The sequence below is a fragment of the Emydura macquarii genome, unplaced genomic scaffold, assembly GCF_026122565.2.
Source record: "Emydura macquarii macquarii isolate MOO-44397 ecotype Brisbane River unplaced genomic scaffold, CSIRO-AGI_Emac_v2 contig_1027, whole genome shotgun sequence".
NCBI classification, from domain to species: domain Eukaryota; kingdom Metazoa; phylum Chordata; order Testudines; family Chelidae; genus Emydura; species Emydura macquarii.
This window is the reverse complement of record NW_027131164.1, coordinates 5,317,667-5,339,401: the sequence shown is the minus strand read 5'-3', so window position 1 is coordinate 5,339,401 and position 21,735 is coordinate 5,317,667. Positions and strand designations below refer to the sequence as shown.

At 44.6% G+C, this 21,735-nt stretch overlaps 1 protein-coding gene across 1 annotated transcript in view; it reads right to left on the bottom strand.

Moving 5' to 3' along the window:
* Window positions 1-2,469: 2,469 nt before the first annotated feature.
* Window positions 2,470-21,735, bottom strand: part of WDR35 (WD repeat domain 35) — a 91,916-nt gene continuing 72,650 nt past the window's right edge. The window contains exons 19-27 of the mRNA XM_067544725.1: window positions 18,474-18,677; window positions 16,963-17,109; window positions 15,777-15,909; window positions 15,030-15,140; window positions 7,530-7,694; window positions 5,909-6,049; window positions 5,354-5,510; window positions 4,429-4,669; window positions 2,470-4,118 (exon numbers count right to left, since the gene is read on the bottom strand). Coding sequence (XP_067400826.1) covers window positions 3,968-4,118; window positions 4,429-4,669; window positions 5,354-5,510; window positions 5,909-6,049; window positions 7,530-7,694; window positions 15,030-15,140; window positions 15,777-15,909; window positions 16,963-17,109; window positions 18,474-18,677 — 1,450 coding nt within the window. The 3' untranslated portion in view covers window positions 2,470-3,967. The remainder of the gene's footprint in view (window positions 4,119-4,428; window positions 4,670-5,353; window positions 5,511-5,908; window positions 6,050-7,529; window positions 7,695-15,029; window positions 15,141-15,776; window positions 15,910-16,962; window positions 17,110-18,473; window positions 18,678-21,735) is intronic.

Genomic DNA, 21,735 nt, shown 5'->3' with positions numbered 1-21,735 from the left:
GAGGGGTAAGTGGCTCTTTAATGTGTCCCTTGCGACACTCTGCAGCAAATATTAAAACACTGTATGATTTAATTATTAACTAATCTAAGTGAATAACCAATAAGGATGCTTTTAGTATGTTATTAACCAGTTGTAGTAGATAAAATAATATCTGGTCAGTCAGTTTGCTGTGCGTATATAAACTAAACATTTCCCTTATCATACTGTTTAAATATGAATATATAGTACTATAGTAAATGAAACAATAATTCACACTACTGTGGCTCTTTTGGGTAATGCTGATCGTTAATTTGGCTCCTGAACCACTGAGGTTTGAGTATCACTGACCTAGAGACTACCCCAAAAAGGCTCACAATCTAATTTGAGACAAGGCACAAGTATGACAAATAAAATGAGGGAAAGGGGGATGAAGTACTAAGGAAATGAAAATAAGATAATGCAGTTGTTACACACATATCTATTGCATAACTTGACGTTTCCTGAAGGAACCAAATCTTTTATTTAAAATATTTTGTAGAGCCCTAGAAAATATTTTAAATTTCTGTTTCCAAGAAAGCTCACACAGCTCAGTCTGTGGAAAGTTACTGGCACAAGATGGAGTCCAGGGTCACATAATCATATCACAGGTCCTCACATGGCTAGATGACTCACAGGGATTAGCAATTGGCCCCTTGGAGGCTGAAGACAGCCATCTGGGTGGAATGAGTTTCTTCTAGGGCCTATTGTGAGAGCTAAGTGTCTTTGAGGGGCCATCAAACTTGAATAGTCCATTCACAATGTGCTGGCTAGACTGGATGTAAACTAACTTGTGGGTGTTATCCCAGGAACAAACACAATTGTGATACAAGTATATACCCAATATTCATATCTTCAGATTCAGTGATGAAACATGGATTTAAACAGTGTAATCTTATTTAGCAAATCATAACTTTTTAATTGACACCTTACATTACATACTGGGTATAAGATTTGTTGCAATTGTCTGACAGTGGCAATATTGATATACATTGTCATTTCAATCATACAGCATCACAGGCCCAAACCAGTTTCTCAGAAACAGAGAACAGACAGACTATCACCTGCTTAAGGCGCCATTTTTCATCACGGGGAAGATGTGAATAAGAAATTTATATTCTGTCACAGGGACGGTTCAGATCTCACATCCACAAGAGACTACTTGTTGCCAGCACCGCAGCTGGGGGAAAATCCTCAAAGAGAGGAGAGTGGTATAAGAATGAGAGATAGTAGCCTCCAAATACCTTCTTTTCATGGCAGTTACAATACTAGAAAAACAAGTTAAGAAAGCATCATTGAACTGGGGGGGAGGGGTGGTCCTGGCTGGAAGGCTCTTCAGCTGGTGCAGATTGAGGTAAACTATGGTGAGACAAAACCTTTTTGCTTTTAAATTCACTGAGCTTGTTAAGTTAGGCAGTAGCTTGTGTTTTAGTCTTTGTAACCAATCCTGACTTTTATGGATCATTACTTGGAATCACTTAAAATCTATCATTCTGTAGTTAATAAACTTATTTTATTGTTTTATCTAACTAATGTGTTTGGATTAAAAAGTGTGTGGGAAACTCCATTTGAGATAACAAGGCTGGTGCATATCATTTTCCATTGATGAAATGATAACCTTTATATGAGCTTGCATTGTTCAGTAGTGTGCTCGGCAGTACAAGACACATTTCTGGGGGAAAGTCTGCGACTAGAGAATCTGCTGGTGTTCGTCTGCAATGTAATTCATCAGTGGCTAGCTAGTAGCACTCAATACTGTGTAGCTGGTTGCAAGTTACATGCCGGAGGTTGTGTGTTAACTGGTCAGGAGTTGCTGTTCACCAGTAAAGCAGTGTAAAAGGCATTCCAGGTTGGAGAGCTGAGGAGATACAACTATTCAGCAATCCAAATTGTACCCTGGATAATGTCTCACACTCCCTGTCCTATGTCCCATCTCCAGCTATGGTCATCCTTGATGCTTCAGAGGATGGATATTTAAAACAAAAAAATCCACAGAATACATGGGGGAAGGAAGGAAATCCCTTCCTGAACTCTGCAGGTCTCTGGCTGAAACCTTGAAATGTTAGTGCAGAAAACACCTTTGGCCAAAGATCCAGTGGCACTAAGAGTATAACTTTCACAACCATCACTGGCCAAAGTTTCCTTTTCCCTCTCACTGTTGAGCTGAGTGCTGACTGGCTGCTGCTCCCCTCAGAGGGGACAGCATTTCAGTGGTGCTACATGTGTATTTGGTAAGATCTGTAAGATAGCTCATTTTGACAGGCCATAGAGAAACAAACAAAAAAAGCATCTGTAAATTTGTCCACTTTGATACTGCTTCTTGTATCATTTTTGTTGTATCTTAATGCTGGCACAGAATGACATAGCCTTATATGACTGATTTTAATTTGTTTTCTTAACAGTGTAATTCAGTATTTATAGCTAGAAAACCAAGGAAGAGAGAGCTCATTCAAGTATCTGTATAGAAAAATCATTTTATTTAACAGTATATTTTTAACATATAAACTTTATCCATTCAGGAAGAATAAACTAGTCAAAAGAACCAAAGATTTAACTTCTGGAGATTACAAAGGTAATTTTTCACCCAGAAAAACAAACCAAGAGAAAAGAAGATTCCTGACAATCTTTCCTCAAAAATATAATCTTCCTTAAAGTGAATTTAGTGCTTGTGAAAGATACCAGACTGACAAGACAAACTGAAATGCTCTTATTTATTTGCACAACATGTACAGCTGCAATGCAAATTTCACCACACTGTGCCTTCAGTGTGGCTCGATTCTAACTACAAAGCAGGAAGGATGACAGACTAATTCAATCTCCATATCCCTTCAATCTCCATTCACACTGCCAAACAAGGATGACAATTATGAAAGTGTTATATGGACACATTATCCGCCTACTAGTTGGAGGCTGCTAATTTATATCATGTACAATCACTAAAAGCTGTCAGCTGATAGCTAGTTTCTGTTTTTACTAACCTTGGGTGATTCAACCTTTTTACCTAAATTTGAAACTAACAGTTCCAAAAGAGAGAGCCCAAGAATTCAGATTATAAACATTAGTTTCTTGTCTAATCATATCTTATAGTTCTCCTTTACCAGTACTGTACTTGTAAATGTGTTTAAAAAAAGACTGCAGCATAAATATTTGGTCCTAAATATAACTAGACTAGAATATTTTCATTGTAGTAAAAAAAAAAAAAAAAAAAGTTCTAGAAAAATATATAAAAGAATGGTATCAAGGTTATTAAGGGTGCTACTTTAATAGTGGTCCCATCTGGAAATTCTTCCCTCCAAGAGTTCATCTGAGTATTGTGAGAAAACCAATATTTTTTCTACTGAAAGTATATTATAAAAACGAAGCTCCCCTAACTAAGGGCTTGTCTACATGGGGAAGTATATGCACAGCTAGGGTGTTACACTGTATTAGCTACTCTGCACTAACTCCCCATGTAAACAAGCTTACTGTACACTAACATGTTTTTGTGCATGTTTGCTTAATACATTTTAAAGGGCATTAAGTTTAAACACCCCATGGGACTTTTAGTGCGCAGTAAGAGTAGCCACATAGGGAGTAAATGCAGAATAGCTACTGTATTTTAAATTTATACCCTAGCTTGCTGCCTACTAATTTCCCTGAGTAGACAAGCCCCATGTGATTCAAAGTAAACATAGATAGAGATAAGCATGCATTCATTTTGTTTGGTTTTAGTCTTAGGCCCCGATTACACTTAGAAAAAAACCCTTTAACCCATTTTTATAAAAGAGGATTCACAATCACATCTTTTTCAGGACTCTTGTCATTGTAGTTTCTCTAATAATGTTAGTAGCATCTTGTAACAGTATAGTGCCTGTATTTTTCATAACACACTTTAAAATCTTGAAGTCTTTTTTATGTTTGTAATAGTTTACGGTATAACATACATAAGGACACACTCACAATTCTTTTTCTTCTATGTCACTGAGCTATGGCACAAAGGACAGAAGTTATAATTGCTTATTTCTTGGGCCTGCACACAGTGTTTGCACACATTGCACATCCAGAATTGATACTCTGTTATAGGTCTTCCTGTTGCCACACATGTTGGAAGTTTCCCTTCTCCACTAATAAAACAAAAGAGAAAAAAATAGCTTTAGATTAAACCTCTTTGACTATCTCAGTGATTTGCAAAACTTTCTTTGGCCATCTGTAACAAATTTAGCTTTTTTCAGTTTAGGTCTGCATGATTTTATTAGTAAGGCATAATTAAATCATGTGGTAGTGTACATTATTAATAAGGCTAGGTATGATAATCTTCCTGATATGACACGATACATACATTAACACTTAGAGCCAGAAGCTCACAATATCAAATGAAAGGAAGAAAACTTCTAATATTATCATAGTAACCAAAACAAAATGTAGTCAGCCTACCCCTCCAGAAGACCATCCAGATCAGATTTTTTGGTATGTTTAGGACAGTGTTTAGTGAATATCTCCAGGGCAAGATCTTCATACTGCTGTCTCTGTTCAGGGCTATGAGTTTCTAAGGATTCCAGTTTAACAAAGGCTTTTGAACAAGTACCAAATGCTCTATTGGCACATGCACAGAGAGCCAAGAGGGAATAGATCTCAACTGCAGGGATAATGTCTTCATAATCTCGCAGGTGAAGGGCTAAATAAATTAGAAGAATGAGAAACTTACAACATGTCCCCTTGAACATGCATACAGCTTAACTGTACTAGTAAATTGTGCTCTTCATATCAATTCCCTGATGAGATAAAACAAATAAAATAAAACCAATGAAAATAGTAGACAGCATATATAGTCCTCCCTACTTTTAAAGAAGAAAATTTGTATTTGATTGTGAATTGAAAATGAAGTGTTTGAATTAGGCCCTTCAATACGGTGAGAAGGTAGAAGGCACAACCTACTCAACTAACATCCATCAATTCCTCTGCAGCCCCAGGAGCAGCTCTGATGTGAGCTGAATGGAAGCATCATTCAATGCACATAAATGTGTGGTCAATAACAACACTATGGGGGTTATGTAACCTTGTCAGATAGTGACAAGTTAAACTTCACACGTCTCCTGGTAACCAGTCCCTAGAAATTTTGGTAAAATTGGTAGTTATTCTGAAGAACTACCTGATGCTTAGACTGACAACTAACTTGGCACCTGTTGACAACTGTTGCAACACTGTTAATTGCATTTCTCATGTTATAAATTACATGGATCAGGCAAGAGTGGAACAAACATGTCAAGTGTAAATGGAATTCGTTTTACTGGCTAGTGTGGCATATTGGAATGATGTGGCTTATAGTTTTCAGACTATCTACACTGTAAATAAATCATACCTGTTTTCATTGCTGTGTCTACATAACCTTCATAGAGCTGTCTTTGTGCAAGTATAAAAAAATGATAAGCCTCAGCTCCTCGCCAGGCATTATCTGTGAGGCGATTAGCTGAAGAAAGAACATCTTCCTCTAGCAAACCAGCTAAAGCTGAAGTAGCCTAAAAACAAAGGAATATCATGAATAAAATTTTCTGTTAAAAACACTCAACAGGAAGAGGGAAAAGAGATTTTCTGCACTCCTATATTAACTTAGGGAAATATATCACGCACACATTAATTGTCCTAAAATGAATTTCACTATTCATACTAAAAAGTGCATGTTACAAATTTTCAGCCATGCAAAATCATTTGCATCTGTGTAAATTACAGAATTGTGTACATGTCTGCAAAACTGGCCCAGAATTTGTGCTTAAAATAAGGTCACCTGAAGAAGAGCTCTGTGTGGCTCAAAAGCTTGTCTCTCTCACCAATAAAAAATATTACCTCAACCACCTTGTCTCTCTAACATCCTATGACCGACATGGCTACAACACCATGAAAAAGAGAGAGACTTTACCTCTGAACTCTTTCCTTTAACTTTTCCCCTCTGTGCATTTTTCATTTGTTCATGGTACTGTTCTACAAGTAAAGCTGACAATACATAAAGCTTTTTAACTCGTAAAGGTTTAGTCCTTTTCTTTGCTTCTTCATCTGCAATCTTAAAGAAATAAAGAATGTGGAAAATTATGTCTCTAAAAATTAAAATGCTATTTTTAGCTATATGCTAAGATTATATTAAAGATCATTTTTGTAACATAGGAAGCTATATCAAAAGCCCATTATTTCTTTTAATATTATAATTTAATTTACATACAAACAGATACATTTCTAAACATCATTATCAAGGTTTTAAGTGCAGAATATATATATTCTAGGTCTGTGGCTAATAGGCATATAAAGCCAGATCCTCAGCTGCTGTAAGTCAGTGTAGCTATATCGAAGTCCATGGAGCTGAGAATCTGTCCCAACATGGTAGCCTGAACTCTCTATAACAGTAGACTCCTTTCAGCAACAATTCAGGTATAAATTAAAGACCTGACCCTGCAATTAATACCATGCAGAAGGACCCCTGAAGTCAGTGGTACTCTATGCAGGGGCAGGGTTCCGCCTGCACGGAACAAGTAGTACAATTGGGGCCTAAGAAAGAAAAGGAACAGTATAAAAAGGTCAAGACAAAAATATTGAGTTTAAGAATCCAATAATATTTCTAAACATTACAAAAATGTGTATTATTGTTATATTCCTTTGAAGGGGAACAAATTTGAAAGAAAACAACATCCATTTGGTCAGTCATTCCCAAATTCTTTTTGCTATTATTTCTGAGTGAATAATAGCTCACTCGCTTGAGTCTAGCTAGTCCTTTAGCTTGATCCTGTAGTGAAGTCATCACTGCAGGAGGTATGCTTGGCTATGGTTGAAGAAGTGCATCTATTAAACATCCTTATATTAAAGTACTTGGAGCTTTCTAAAAAACATTACATTTTGAATTGAAATTTCTCATATTTGTTCTAAGTATAAATCTAAGTTCTAAGGTAAATTTAGAAAGTTTAATAAAAATAATTTTTCTATTTCCTTGCTGGGAAAAAAACCCCAAACTAAAAATAAATCTGTTTTTTACACCAAGTATGTTTTGTAGATACTTTTTTGCATTCATGCAACTAAAAATAGCTGGATTTTTAAAAGTCACATTTGATAAATATATATCAGAGGACTAAATTTTTTGCCATGAGAGAAGAAACAGTTTTAGAAATAATATATTTGTAAACATTTTTTGTAACAATGATATTTATATAGTGCCTGTCATCTAAAATATTGTCAAAAGCACTTTAATAAACTTCAACTTGGATACAAAACTGATTCAAACTATACACAGGGATCACTGCAGCCATCTCTGAAGCTTACCAGCACAGAGCAACAGTTTTTGACAGCAAGTGAAGAAAAAATCTAACCGGGACTGGAGTTACTTGTTAATATGATAGCTCTGTACTTATCGTGGCTCCCATATAATAACTATTTTCAGGGGAAAAAATGGCTAACACAGGAAAATTTAAACACAACACATAAAAACAACTGATGCTAGCTAAATATAATGTTTTTTCTGACTGGCCCATATTACATAAAATAAAAAACGACGATACCTTGAACATAAGTTTAGCAGCATCAAAAAAATAGTTGGCTTTACGATAGAGTTCTATGGCATCAAGGATTTTATTCTTTTCCAATAAATGAGATGCATATCTAGCTAGCAAAGATCCAATCTCTTTCATATTGTGATTTTTAGCCAACTCAACAGCTTTATTCCACTGGAAATAAGAATAGTCATAATTATTCCATTTCATGAGTTTTCAAATATATACTAAGAGCATACGTTTCAAGTGTAACAGCTAAAACACTGTTTTAGAACATTACTACAATAAAGTCAAAGGAAGAGATAAATACAATACCACTATAAATATTTATGCCATCAACAACCTTGTGTTAATTTTTGTAGCCATTTAAAATTACTATCTCCTTATAGTCAAAATATTCTATCATGTTTTACACAAGAACAGAAGTTATGATTTTAATAAGCAAAGTATATAGCCACTGACATTTTTTAAATTGTCAGAATTAGTACTGACTGTAGAAAGCCTCTGTAAAAGGCTCAGTGTGTATCCATCAGAAGTTTGTTTGTCTTAGTAGGCTTTTTTTCTTCCTTAGGAAACAAGGTTACTTACCAGTAACTGTTGTTCTTCGAGATGTGTTGCTCATATCCATTCCAATGTAGGTGTGTGCGCGCCCCGTGCACAGATTCCCGGAACTTTTTCCCTAGCAAGCCCCGCATGGCCAGCTCAGGCGCCCCCTGGAGTGCCGTGCTCATATCGCGGTATAAAGGGCGCTGCTGGCACCGCGGGTCCCCAGTCCCCTCTTTCTGCCAACTCCGACAGTGGGGACGGGGGGTGGGTTTGGAATGGATATGAGCAACACATCTCGAAGAACAACAGTTACTGGTAAGTAACCTTGTTTTCTATCTTCGAGTGATTGCTCATATGCATTCCAATGTAGGTGATTGCGTAGCCGTACCTTGGAGGAGGGTAGGAGTTATCGGTGACCTGCTCTTGACAGCACGGCTCTGCCGAACCCTGCGTCCTCCCTCACTTGTTCCACGATGGCGTAATGCGACGTGAACGTATGGACTGACGACCAGGTCGCTGCCCTGCAGATGTCCTGCAGGGGAATCCGCTCCAAAAAGGCAGCGGAAGAGGCCTTGGCCCTAGTGGAGTGTGCTCTTACCACACCTGGGAGGGGTACCCCTGCCTGCTCATAGCATGCCTTAATGCAGGCAGTAATCCACTTGGAGATACACTGGGTGGAGACAGGCGAGCCCTTCATCCTGTCCGCCACCGCTACGAAGAGCTGTGTCGACTTCCGGAAAGGCTTGGTCCTCTCAAGATAGAAGGCCAAGGCTCGCCTGACATCCAGCGAATGTCCTCTCCTTTCTTCCTCCGACCCATGGGGTTTTGGAAAGAACACAGGAAGGAAAATGTCCTGATTACAGTGGAACTGAGACACCACCTTAGGCATAAAGGCCGGGTGAGGCCTCAGCCGGACCTTATCCTTATAAAAAACCGTGTAAGGGGGCTCCGAGGTTAACGCCCTCAGTTCGGAGACCCTTCTGGCCGAGGTGATAGCCACCAGGAAGGCTACCTTCCATGATAAAAGGAGAAGGGAGCATGTAGCTAAGGGCTCGAAGGGGTGGCCCATCAGCCCATTGAGGACCAAGTTGAGGTCCCAGGGTGGCACCGGGTCCCGCACCTGAGGGAAAGTCCTCTCCACCCCTTTAAGGAACCTTACCGACATGGGGTGAGAGAATAGGGAGCGGCCCTCCAAGGGTTGGTGGAAGGCCGAGATGGCCGCTAGGTGTACCTTGAGGGAGGCCAAAGCCAGGCCCTGCAGTTTAAGCTGCAGCAAGTACTCCAAGATAGCCTGTATAGGGGACAGGCTTGGGTGCAGCCCTCTCCCTTCCGCCCACCCCGAAAACCGCCGCCACTTAGCTTTATATGTGAGTTGCGTGGATGGCTTCCTGCTGCCCAGGAGGACCTGTTGAACCTGCATGGAACAGGCTCTCTCTCCCTCCGTCAGCCACAGAGTCTCCAGGCGGTGAGGTGGAGGGAGTCCAGGTCGGGGTGCAACAATCTCCCATGGTCCTGGGAGATCAGGTCGCACCGTCTGGGTAGCGGAATCGGTTCGGTGATGGAGAGGTCGAGCAGCATGCTGTACCAGTGCTGTCTCGGCCACGCTGGGGCGATCAGGATGATGTTCGCCCTGTCCCTCTTGATCTTGAGGAGAACTTGGGGCAGGAGTGGGACGGGGGGGAATGCATACATTAAATCCCCCGTCCAGGGAACCAAAAAGGCATCGGACAGAAAGCCCGGCTCGCGACCCCTGAGCGAGCAGAACCTCAGGCATTTCCTGTTTTCCGCTGTAGCGAACAGGTCCAGACGGGGAGTACCCCACCGCTGGAAGATGAAAGCCACCACGTCCTGGTGTAAGGACCATTCGTGGCGGGGAGAAAAGGATCTGCTGAGGCGGTCCGCCTCGTTGTTTCGTACCCCCGGGAGGTGAGAGGCAGATAAATGAAACCCGTGCCTCACCGCGAAGTCCCAGAGGTGAATAGCTTCCTGGCAGAGTGCCGAGGAGCGTGCCCCTCCCTGCCTGTTCACATAGAACATGGCTGCCGTATTGTCTGTGAGGACTTGGACTACCCTGCCCCTCAGGTATTGGAGGAAAGCCTTGCAGGCTAATCGGACCGCTCTGAGCTCGCGTACATTGATGTGCAGAGCTCTCTCCTCCGGTGACCAAAGCCCTTGGGTGCCCTGGTTGTGAGAAATGTGGGCTCCCCATCCCCGATCGGATGCGTCTGTGATGAGCGTCACAGATGGGGTAAACTCTCTGAAGGGAACACCCGTCATCACTTCCCTCGGGTGCCTCCACCAATCGAGGGACGACAGAACCTGTGGGGGAACCAGGACCATTCTAGTTAGAGAATGCCTGTGCGGTACGAATACCGAAGCCAACCAGCTCTGGAGAGGTCTAAGCCTCAACCGTGCCAGTCTTACTACATATGTAGAAGCTGCCATATGTCCCAACAGCTGCAGGCAGTGCCTGGCTGTCGTCATGGGGGACAGGTGGAGATCAGATATGATGGCTGCCATCGCCTCAAACCTCGCTTGAGGGAGGAAGGCTCTGGCTTGTACCGCATCCAGCCTGGCTCCAATAAATTCTATACATTGCACCGGAGTAAGCGTGGACTTCTGCTCATTAATAAACAACCCCAGTCTAGCACACAATTCGCGTGTGAGAAGCAGACTATGCTGCACATGTGAACTCGACCTCCCCCTGATCAACCAGTCATCCAAATAGGGGAAGATTTGAACACCTCTACGGCGCAGGTGGGCCACCACCACGGCCATACATTTAGTAAACACCCTGGGAGCTGAGGAGAGCCCAAAGGGTAGGGACCGAAACTGATAATGGCGTCCCGCTACCACAAATCTCAAAAACCGCCTATGGGCCGGTAATATTGAGATGTGGAAGTATGCATCCTTCAAGTCCAGGGCGGCATACCAATCCCCTGGGTCAAGGACCGGAATAATAGTGGCGAGGGAGACCATACGAAACTTAACACGCCTAATATACTTATTTAGGCGACGTAGGTCCAAAATGGGCCTAAGGCCTCCCTTCGCCTTGGGGATTAAGAAATATTTAGAATAAAATCCCCGGCCCCGCTCGGGCACTGGGACTTCCTCCACCGCCCCCAGCACGAGGAGTGACTCGATCTCCTGCACTAGGAGTCGGACCGAGGCTAGATCCCCAATGGGAGACGGCCTTGGAGGGGTGTTGGGGGGGGGAGGCTGTAAGCTGGAGGGTGTACCCCTTGGCAATCACCTCCAGGACCCACCGGTCCGTAGTAATGGCTTCCCATTCTATAAGGAAAGGGCGAAGCCTATCCGCAAACGGCCGGCCAAGATCCCAGAGAGAAGGAAGAGTACTACCCTCCTGCTCTGGGTCAAAAACGTTTATTAGATTGATTACCCCCTTTTGCAGGCCCCTGCTGGCCCCCCGCAGAGGACCCCTGACGGCCTCCTCTGCTGGGACCGCGGTAGCGCTCACGACCCCTCCTCCGCTGGGCGGGTCTAGGAGCCGGCCTGGGCGGGGGTGGTGGTTGCCTCTGGGCCTGAGGTCTGGACTGCTGCCTGGAGGCCTGAGGGGTATACAACCCGAGTGACTTCAGGGTGGCCCGAGAGTCCTTGAGTGCATGGAGTTTGTCGTCTGTCTTCTCCGAAAACAGACCCAGGCCATCAAACGGCAAGTCCTGAATGGCCTGCTGAACCTCCTGGGTGAGGCCAGAAGCCTGAAGCCACGAACAGCGGCGCATCACGACCGCCGAGGCCACTGCCCTACGGGCGGTGTCCGCCGCGTCGCTAGCAGCTTGTAGCGCAGCGGTAGCCACCACAGCCCCCTCCTGGAGGACAGTGGAGAAATCTGCCTCCTGGTCAGGGGGCAGCTGGGAGGCAAACCTCTGCATCGAGGCCCACAGGTTCTTATTGTATTTCCCAAATAGGGCCTGGTGGTTCGCTACTCTAAACTGCAGCGCCGCAGTAGAGTAGATCTTCCTCCCGAATAAGTCCAGCTTACGGCCCTCCTTGTCCTTAGGGGTGCTACCCTGGTTCCCCTGACGGTCCCTCTGGTTGGCCGCATCGACCACCAGGGAGCTTGGCGCGGGGTGGTTGTAGAGGAACTCAAATGGTTCCTTGGGGACGTAATATTTCCGTTCCACCCCCTTGGAAGTGGAAGGCAGGGAGGAGGGGGTCTGCCAAAGTTTCCTTGCGATCTTCGTGACATTGTCATGTACTGGCAAGGTCGCCCGGGAGGGACCCAGAGAGCTCGAGGGCCCAAAGAGGGGGTCCTCCTCCTCGGACATGAGCTTAAACTCCATGCCCAAGTTCTCAGCAGCCCTCTTTAGGAGGTCTTGATGGGCCCTGAAATCGAACAGGGGCCCCTTACGGTCCCTTGCTGCTGCCTCATCAGGCGAGGATGAGGAAGAGAAGGGTAGGGGTGCAGTAGAGGGTCCCTCCCCTGGGTCCGAATCCTCCGAACCCTGCTCTTGAGCCTTAGGGGCCGGGGGTACTGGGGGGGCCACCACCGATTGTAGTGACATCGAACCCTGGGGCATAGGGGCATTCCAAGGTCCCCAATATGGCCACTGCCAAGGGCCCTGGGTCCACCCGGCGGCCTGCAGGGAAGGCTGATGCAGCCGCACCGCCTTCTTATCACTGGAGCACCCCGTGCGCCGCTTATGTCGCCGGCGCGTGGAGCGGTCCGACGAGGACGACGTGGACCGGTACCGACGTCTGCGGTGCCGGCGATACGAGGAAGTCGGGGACGACGACGACGATGCACCAGACCTGCCCCTGCGGCGAGAGGACTTGCGGTGCCGCTTACCCCCTCGAGACCGAGAGCGGTGCCGACGATGGCGACGCTGAGGGGAGTCCAGTCGCCCCGATGTCGGTGCCCGGGCCAACACCGGTGCCGGGCCCATCGGTGCCGGAGCGGGCAGCGGTGCCGAGCCCATCGGTGCCGGAGCGGGCAACGGTGCCAGGCCCATCGGTGCCGGAGTCAGCGGTGCCGCCAGATGTGAGTCGCTGCCTCTCGAGACGGCCGACAGTGACCTGGATCGGTGCCGGGACGGGCTCCGCACCGAAGATTGCGAGCCCGAATTCCGGTCCCTGCTCAGATCGGAGCTGGACCTGCGGCTCCGGCGATGGACTCGGGACCGCCCGCGGTGCCGCGGTGCCGAGTCGCTCGACGACCTAGAGTCGGAGCTCGGAGGGGAGCCGACGCTCTCCACCCTCCGTGACCGTCTGGAAGGAGACTTAGATTGGGATCGTCTCCAACCACTGGGACCACCCAGCGCGGGTTTGCCCCGAGACGCAGGTCCCTTGTCCCTCGGCTGAGGGGGGGACGGAGGCGTAGGCAAGGCCATGAGGGCTCGTGCCGCAGTAAACGCCTCCAGCGTCGATGGCCCTTGCAGGTGCACTCCCCCACCCCCAGGAGTCGGGGGAGGCAGCCTGCGTGGAGACCCCGGTGCCGGAGTAATCTCTACGGCCCTTGGCTGGGGCGTCTCCGTACTCCCTCCGCCCTGCGCGGGCCGGGGGAGTCCTTCGGTGCGGCCAGGGGCCGTGCCGTCTTCTTGGGCCCCTTCGAGGCCCGCGGCGGTGCCGAAAGCGGTGCCGGTGGGGGGGCGCTCCGCACCGACGACACACTCGGTGCCGACGGAGACCGGGACGGCTCGGAAGCTGGACGGAGCGCCGATTCCATCAGAATTGCCTTTAGCCTCGCGTCCCTTTCTTTCTGAGTCCGAGGCTTAAAGGACTTACAAATTGTGCATTTGTCTCGATGGTGTTCTTCGCCAAGGCACCGGAGACAGCGGTCATGCGGGTCACTGATCGGGAAGGCTTTACCACACAAGTCACAGTTTTTAAAGCCTGTGGAACCCGGCATGACTTCCTCGTAGAAGGAACCCCGTCCGGGGTTCTAACCTTATCACTATAACTAACTAACTTATCTAACTATATAACAACTAATGAACAACAACTCTGAAACAGTAAGAAAAAACTAGGGAATGAGCTACTTGCACGCAGCAAGAGGCGATAGTTCCAGCAACCGTCACAGGTGGAAAGAAGGAACTGGGGACCCGCGGTGCCAGCAGCGCCCTTTATACCGCGATATGAGCGCGGCACTCCAGGGGGCGCCTGAGCTGGCCATGCGGGGCTTGCTAGGGAAAAAGTTCCGGGAATCTGTGCACGGGGCGTGCACACACCTACATTGGAATGCATATGAGCAATCACTCGAAGATAGAATAAATGTTGTGCAATATTATGTACAAGGAAGAAACCAGGAACGTTTAGCTGAATGTTATTACATGCTAGAAGACTACCAAGGACTAGAGAATCTGGCTGGTTTTTGTGGATTGCATTTGTAGGCATCTCTCTCCCCCCATGCTTTGTATAGGGAACCTAGGCACCTAACTCAGGCTTTGTGGTTCACAATGTTGTTCTTGTGATTTTCTGGACACCTAAAAGTTAGGCATTGTGTCACAATGCCTAAATCCCTTTTGTGGATCTGTGCCTCCATGTCTATTCAGTTCCTGGCTTCTCTACTTAGATAGTTAATGATATTCTAATTGGTAAATGGATGCTACAGTTGTGCTGCTGTAGTGTAAACACTACAGTGACAGAAGAGGGTTCTTCGTCGCTATAGTAAATCCCCCTTTTCAAGAGGCGGTAGCTAGGTCTATGGAAGACACTGTCTACACTGGGGCTTAGGCTGGCTTAACTCACACCCCTGAGCAACATAGCTAGGTCAACCTAACTTTGTAGACCAGTCTGCAGTATGATCTCACAAAGGTCTCATACCCTAACCATTATGATTGGTTTAAGAACTAAAATGTGAGGTTTTGAAGGGTGCTGAAGAGCCATCAGATGACCAACATGAACTGAAATCTCACTGGGTGGGGATCAAGAGGTAAAAATCTGAGATTGTTAGTCCTTTTACTCATTCCAATATCACCTTCTGCCAACTGCCAAATTTCTCACCTGGTTGAGATGTACACAGGCATCTACTGCATCCTTTGGTCGATTACATTTCAGAAAGGCAGTCACAGCTTGTTCACACATTCCCACTCTGACAAACATATGAGCTATGTCCTGCAAAGGACATTACAATTTTGTTACCATTTCTTTACAGATCTTCAGGACAGTGCTTTAGTAACTGTAATATTATTACAAGCTTCTGTATTTTTATTACTGAAGCTGTTTACAGATTATAAAGAGAGAAAATATACTCCAGTAATCTAAAGAAATATATTCTGCTTTTACACCTGTTTTTCAGATCTACATCAGTTTTCAATGAAAAGTGGTTCAAGGCAGAAAACCATCTTTTAATTATGGGCAGTAGGGGTTCTTCCTCCTAGGATTTAGCAGAATAGAAGAGGGTTGGGAAAGCAGGGGGTTAGGGCCCAGTTTGTCCAAAATAGTGTAATAAGCAAAAAGGACATTGAGTAACATGATTTGCCTTTTCCATGTACTTTGGAATAATATACAAATCAAACTAATTTTCTAATTAGCTGTTACTCACTGGATCACCTCAGTTCATACTAATAGGGTCTTTCCCTCTTTCAGGATCAGGAATAACCCCAATCTTCATCTTCCACTAACACTCCCTCTATTGCTATCACTAGGGGAGTTGAACCAGTGGCATCAACCATGAGAAATTTGGGGCAAAAATAATCTAGTGTAGACAAGGCCACATGATAAAAACAATAATCATTTTCTTATACTTACAGGTAGTAACTTGTTATTTTCTGGAAGTGAGTTGGCCAGATTCTCTAGTCCTTGGTAGTCTTCTAGCATGTAATAACATTCAGCTAAACGTTCCTGGTTTCTTCCTTGTACATAATATTGTACAGCATTTATCCTAAGGAGGAAAAAAAAGCCTACTAAGACAAACAAACTTAAATGTTAATATAAGTGCCATCTGACTAAACACTATGAAATAACTTGTTCACTAAGTACAGATTTGTAAATCAAAAGTGAACATTTTCACCACTTAGCTATATTTTCTGGTATTATATAAACAGTGGAAATACAGCTATTATAGAATGCATGAGAAATTTAGCTTCAGAATTTCATTATGTTGCCTCAGTAACAGGATCCAATGGTTAAAGCAGACGGGGAGAGTCAGGAAACCTGGAGTTTATTACTCCATCTGCCAAAGAGCGGACAAATCATTTATGCCTAAATTTTCAGAAGTTGGCTGTGTTTGGTTTGTGTTTCAGAAGTTGGCTGATGCCTCCATTTAGATGCCCATGGTCTGATTTTCACTTGTTGAAATCAGTGAGAGATGCAAGTACTCAACATATCTGAAAAATCAGGCCCCATGCATCTAAAGTTGGGCACCCAAAAGTGTGGTTTTTAAATTCTTTGAGAACTGACTCCTTTACAAGGGCAGAGTTAATGTCATTTCGGTGGCCTTAAAAGTGTTCAGTTATATACTGTGAGGAGTTTGGGTTTAAGATTAACCTTAACTCTGAAATTCCTCAGTCTCTCCTCTCTCTTTTTTGTTTATTTAACCACAACATACTTGTAAGGTTTCCGGCAATTTTGTAACTAATATTTACTCTTAACTTTTAACTCTAACTTAACAAAATTGTTTGTCTAGGGTTTTGGGGTTTTTTTTGTTAACTTGAAGACATTTTAGAGTTGGGATTATTGCTTCTCTGTTCTCCCCACTCTGAATAACAGATCTCTGTAGAATTTCAAAGCTGCTGTTAGTGGTGGGACACATGCCCTATGAAACCTATTAGCTCTTCAAGGTGATAAGTTTGGATCATGCCAGTTCATTCCACATTCACACACACTACACTCCAGCTCCCAGATTGCTCCCCCTTGCGTCCCCCTGCATTCTCTACGCTGAGCTTAATTACAAAACAGCTACAACCATTTCACTATTTCCTGCTATAACACATACCATTTTTGTCTGTCTGCAAAATAGTCTCCAATAGCATTATGTGCTTGTTCAAGAAGGGTGTCATCTGCATCGCCTGAGCCTGTTTTCAATAGCTGCAATACTCGAAACCAATCTCCCAATTTTATTCGTAGACCAATAGCAAGATCTCTATAAATATCGGAAAATATTTGATAAAAGAAAGAAAGAAAAGAAAATAGCGGCACAAATGTTTGACAAAAGTGTTCAGAAGTACTACTCTTCATGGTGAACAGAAAGGAAAAATGAAAGACTTATGGCCTGAAGACTAAGAATGGCATAAAACTTACAGGAAAACTACCCTGGTTAGTTATCACACCTTAAATAGTTAAATAAACAAGAATGTGTGGGGGGGGAAAGGAATAAAGGAGTGCTCAGAATTCCAGCCCCTGTGTAGGGGCTTCTACTGAGAGATGCTCTTCCCCAGAAGGAGTCAGGAAATAAGCAGTCATGGCCCATCCACCACTCCCACTGGTTAGTTCCACTGTGCAGCCATGAGGAAGGGTGTACATTGTATACCTAAGAGATGTCACAGACTGTGCAACCAAAGAGCTCTGGGAGGCATTCTGCCTCACTGAGCAGCATGCCCTCTACTGGTTAATCATGCATTGTGTAAAGTTATTTTCTTTATCAGCTTTTAAATTTGTTCCCATTCAGTTTTATTGGGTGTCTCCTTGTTCTTCTAGCATGAGAAAAGTTAATAGAAGCTTCTGACTGACATATCTAACACTAGTTGTTATTTTAGATACCTCTTTCATGACCCCTTTTAGCTAAGCTTAAAAGTCCCAATCTTATTATATATGGAAGACTTTCATGCCTCCACTCATTTGTCCTCCATCTCTGGACTCCTATTTCAGCTACATCTTCTTGAAATGCGATAACCAAAACTAAACACAGTATTCCAGCTCAGGGTGTGCTCCTTGTTTAGAATATTTTCAGTGGTATTTAGCTCATTCTTTTGAATCCGAAAATTTTGTTAGTCAAAAACAAAAGCAAACAAACAAAAACCCTTGGGCAGAAGTTTTCAGTTGAGCTGTCCAAATGTCACCCAGGGTGTTTTCCCATGTGGCTACGCTAATTTAAAATCCCAGCAATATGTATGTGTAATTCAAAGAATGCAAGATTTGGCTAACTAACAGCAAGAGAAAATCAATTAAATATCAGTTTAAATTGTTTCTTTATATTTTGGAATCTTAACTGAAATATCTATAGACTAACATTCAAAAAGATCTGTGAAAATTTAAATCTGATACTGATTCCTACATAGATCAATTGAAGAAGAGAGTGGAAGTAAGACTGTTTCAAATGTGTTAATCTAAATAATAAAGGGATTCGTTATCAACCATTACAGCAGTTTTCTCTATCTAACCTTGTTCTCTTTTTCAGAACTTGAAAAAAGTCCTCACTGCTTAAACATTCCCACTTTTTTTTTAGTGCAAGCATTTATTTTATCTATTTTTTCTTTAATTTTTGCTGGGGTTACTGTATGCAATTACCTTCTGTCCATATCCAAATACATTCTTTCAGCTTCTTCAAATCGGCCAAAGTAAGCTGCCACTTCAGCTTGCTTCATTGACTCACTCTGCAGATTGCCTAGGCACTTCACAAATTTAATACCTTGATAATCTTTGCAGCGCACAAATGCTTGTTCAGCAGTTTGTAGGTCTAGCTTCTGAAGAGCAGCTTCAGCCAGGAGACGCCTGTATGATAAGCACAGATAAAGTCATATAGTTTAAGGAAACAAGGGACAACCAGATTGAGTTTGATTTCCTGTGTATCATGGGCCACCAGTATCCGCACATTAAACCCAACCACCAAAATGAGTCCAAAGCATACAACCCACAGGAGACTAGACTATTATGTGCCAGAGGCAGAAAACAGGTGTTACAGCCAGAAAAACAGCCATGCTAGGAAGTGATATTAGGAATCATTTAACTAGTCAAGTTAAAAAAGACATCTAAATTAGGGCTAATTCAGCACCCACTTCTAGAATCACTAACTAATCTGGTAATGTAGGTGTATGTATGCCACCTGAGATACAGTGCAGTGTCCAGTTCTACTGAGTGTATTGGTACAAGCATGCATTCATGAGAAATTAATGGTACAAATAATTCAAAGGATTTGTGATGGCTTCCACTTCTAGTTCATCTGGTCAACACTACTCCAAGTCAGCAGGGAATCAGGGACTGAATGCCATTGTGTTTTACTGACTTCAGTAGAGCTAGATGAAATTTTTCATACAAATAGTTTATTAGTCAAAAAAATAATAATAATGCAGTTTCAGGTTAACCGAAACTATTCATTACTTTGTGTTGACTTCACCTAACAGTTTCAACCAAACAACAGAAATCAATCTGTTTTGGTAATGTTGAAACCCAAGTTCAAGTTCCAATGGAGCAGGAATTGATTCTAGAAGGAGAACTGCACGCACTTCCTGTTGCATCTCATCGCAAACAAGTCTTTGTGGGGAATTCCCCATCTTTGGAAGATGTTGTTCACCACATCCAGGCAGAGAGACCATTTGTGATTGAAGAAAGACCTGCTGAGGTGATCCGCCCACTCATTCTGTGACCTGGGCAGGTAGGATGCCTCTAGGTGGATCGACTGGGCTATGCAGAAATCCCACAAATCGAGGGCTTTCTGGCACAGGAGAGAGGAGCATGCTCCACCCTGTCTGTTCATATAGAACATCGTGTTGTATTGTCTGTCCTTACTGATACACATTTGTCTTCCAGGTGGGCTTGGAAGGCCTGACAGGCTAAGCGTACTACTCTCAGTTCTCTCACATTGATGTGGAGTGAGCGCTCTGCCTCATACCAAAGGCCTTGGGTCTTGAGTCCTCCTAGATGTGCTCTTCTGCCCATTGCTGAGGCATCGGTGACCAAGGACAGTGAGGGATAAGGAGCGGAGAAGAGGACTCCTGCACAGACTGACTGCGGGTTGAGCTACCAGTAGAGCGTTTCTAACATGGGGGTTGGGGCAGTGGGAGCGAGACTACCCTGTCGATGTGGTCTCGAGATGGATGATATACTAAGGTTACCCAAGTCTGTAATGGTCTGAGACATAGCCTGGCATGCTAGATGACATACGTGCATGAGGCTAGGTGCCCCAGTAGTTTCAGGCAGTTTCGGGCTGTGGTGGTGGGATACTGCTTCCACTCTTCTATGATAGAGCATACGGTCTGGAATTGAGAGTCCGGGAGAAAAGCCCTGGCTTGAATCTAGGACTGTGCCTATAAATTCTATTCTCTGAGTAGGGGTCAAAGTTGATTTCTGCATTGACCAGGAAATCCAATCTGGCAAAGTTTGATCTTATCAATTTTATGTCTGCTTCCACCTACTCCATCGACTGACCTTTGATTAGCCAGTTGTCGAGATATGTATAGACTTGTACCTTCCGCTTCCTGAGGAATACGGCTACGACCGCCATACACTTGGTAAAACTCAGGGAGCCGCTGAAAGGCCGAACAGAAGTACCATGAACTGGTAGTGGGCCTTGTTGACTATGAACCAAAGAAACCTTCTGTGACTTGGAACGATCAACACATGAAAATACATGTCCTTCAAGTCGAGGGCAGTGTACCAATCCCCCGGATCCAAGGAGAGGATAATCAAGGCCAAAGAAACCATGCCGAACCTCAACTTCTTCATGAATTTGTTGAGGTTTCCTAAATCCAGAATGGGTCCGAGACCCCCTTTGGCTTTCAGGATTAGGAAATAGCAGGAGTAGAACCTCTTGCCCCATAGCTCCCAAGGAACCTCTTCCACCGCTCCTATCTTCAGGAGTGCCTGCACTTTTTGGATTAGAAGTTGATTGAGAGAGAGGTCCCCAAAGAGGGACAGAGAGAGTGAAGGGGGGGCTGGGAAGGAGGAGAACTGAACTGGAACGAGTATCCCAGTTCTACTGTATGTAGCACCCAGCAATCCGATGTGATCTGAGCCCAAGCATGGAAGGAGTGGGATAGCCAGTCTGAAAAGAATAGCGGTGAAGGATCCGAGTCCTGAATTGGTACACCATTGTCAGGCGCACACTCAAAAGTTCTCTTTGATGCCAGAGGATTGTCTTGCTGGACTAGTTCCATGGCTGGTAGAAGGCTGAGAGGGTTTCCTCCTGTAATTTCTGCCCCTTTTATGGTTATAGTCCTGCCTCTGTTGAGACTGCTCACTGCCAGTTTCGGCTCAAGGAGTAAGATTCCGCTTCTGAGTTGAAGCCTGACAACTCGCTCATCGGGGACCAGGGTGATGTGGTTCCCATCAATGCCAGTGATCGGTGCCGGGGAGATGGTGGCTGAGGCATCCTAGCTGGTCTTGGATGGCAGCAGGTGCTTCTTTGACGCTAGTGGTTGGTGTCCAGAGTACTTCCATGCCTGGGAGGGGACAGCATGCCATGCTCTCTATCAGATCCCTGGCCGCTTCAAAAGTATCCAGCATGGAGGGAAACTGCAGGTCCTCCTCACGAATCTCCCTGGGTGGGGAGTCCAGAGTCACCGGTCTCGACTGACCTTTTTCTGGGACTGGAGTCAATGGTACTGTGGCTGCGGTGCTTGAGTGGCCCAACGCAGTCGCACTCCACTTGAGCCTTTATGCCCCACTGTTTTGGGCATTGGCGAGTGCCTCCTGTCCGTTTTCCTCTGCTTCTTGTGAGGTACAGGGGAATGGCAGCAGTGCCATGCCCATGAGGTGTCCCTTGGTGCCAGTGATCCATGATGGTGCCGAGAGGACCACACCCATGAGGTGCCAAGTCCTTCCTCAGTGCCAT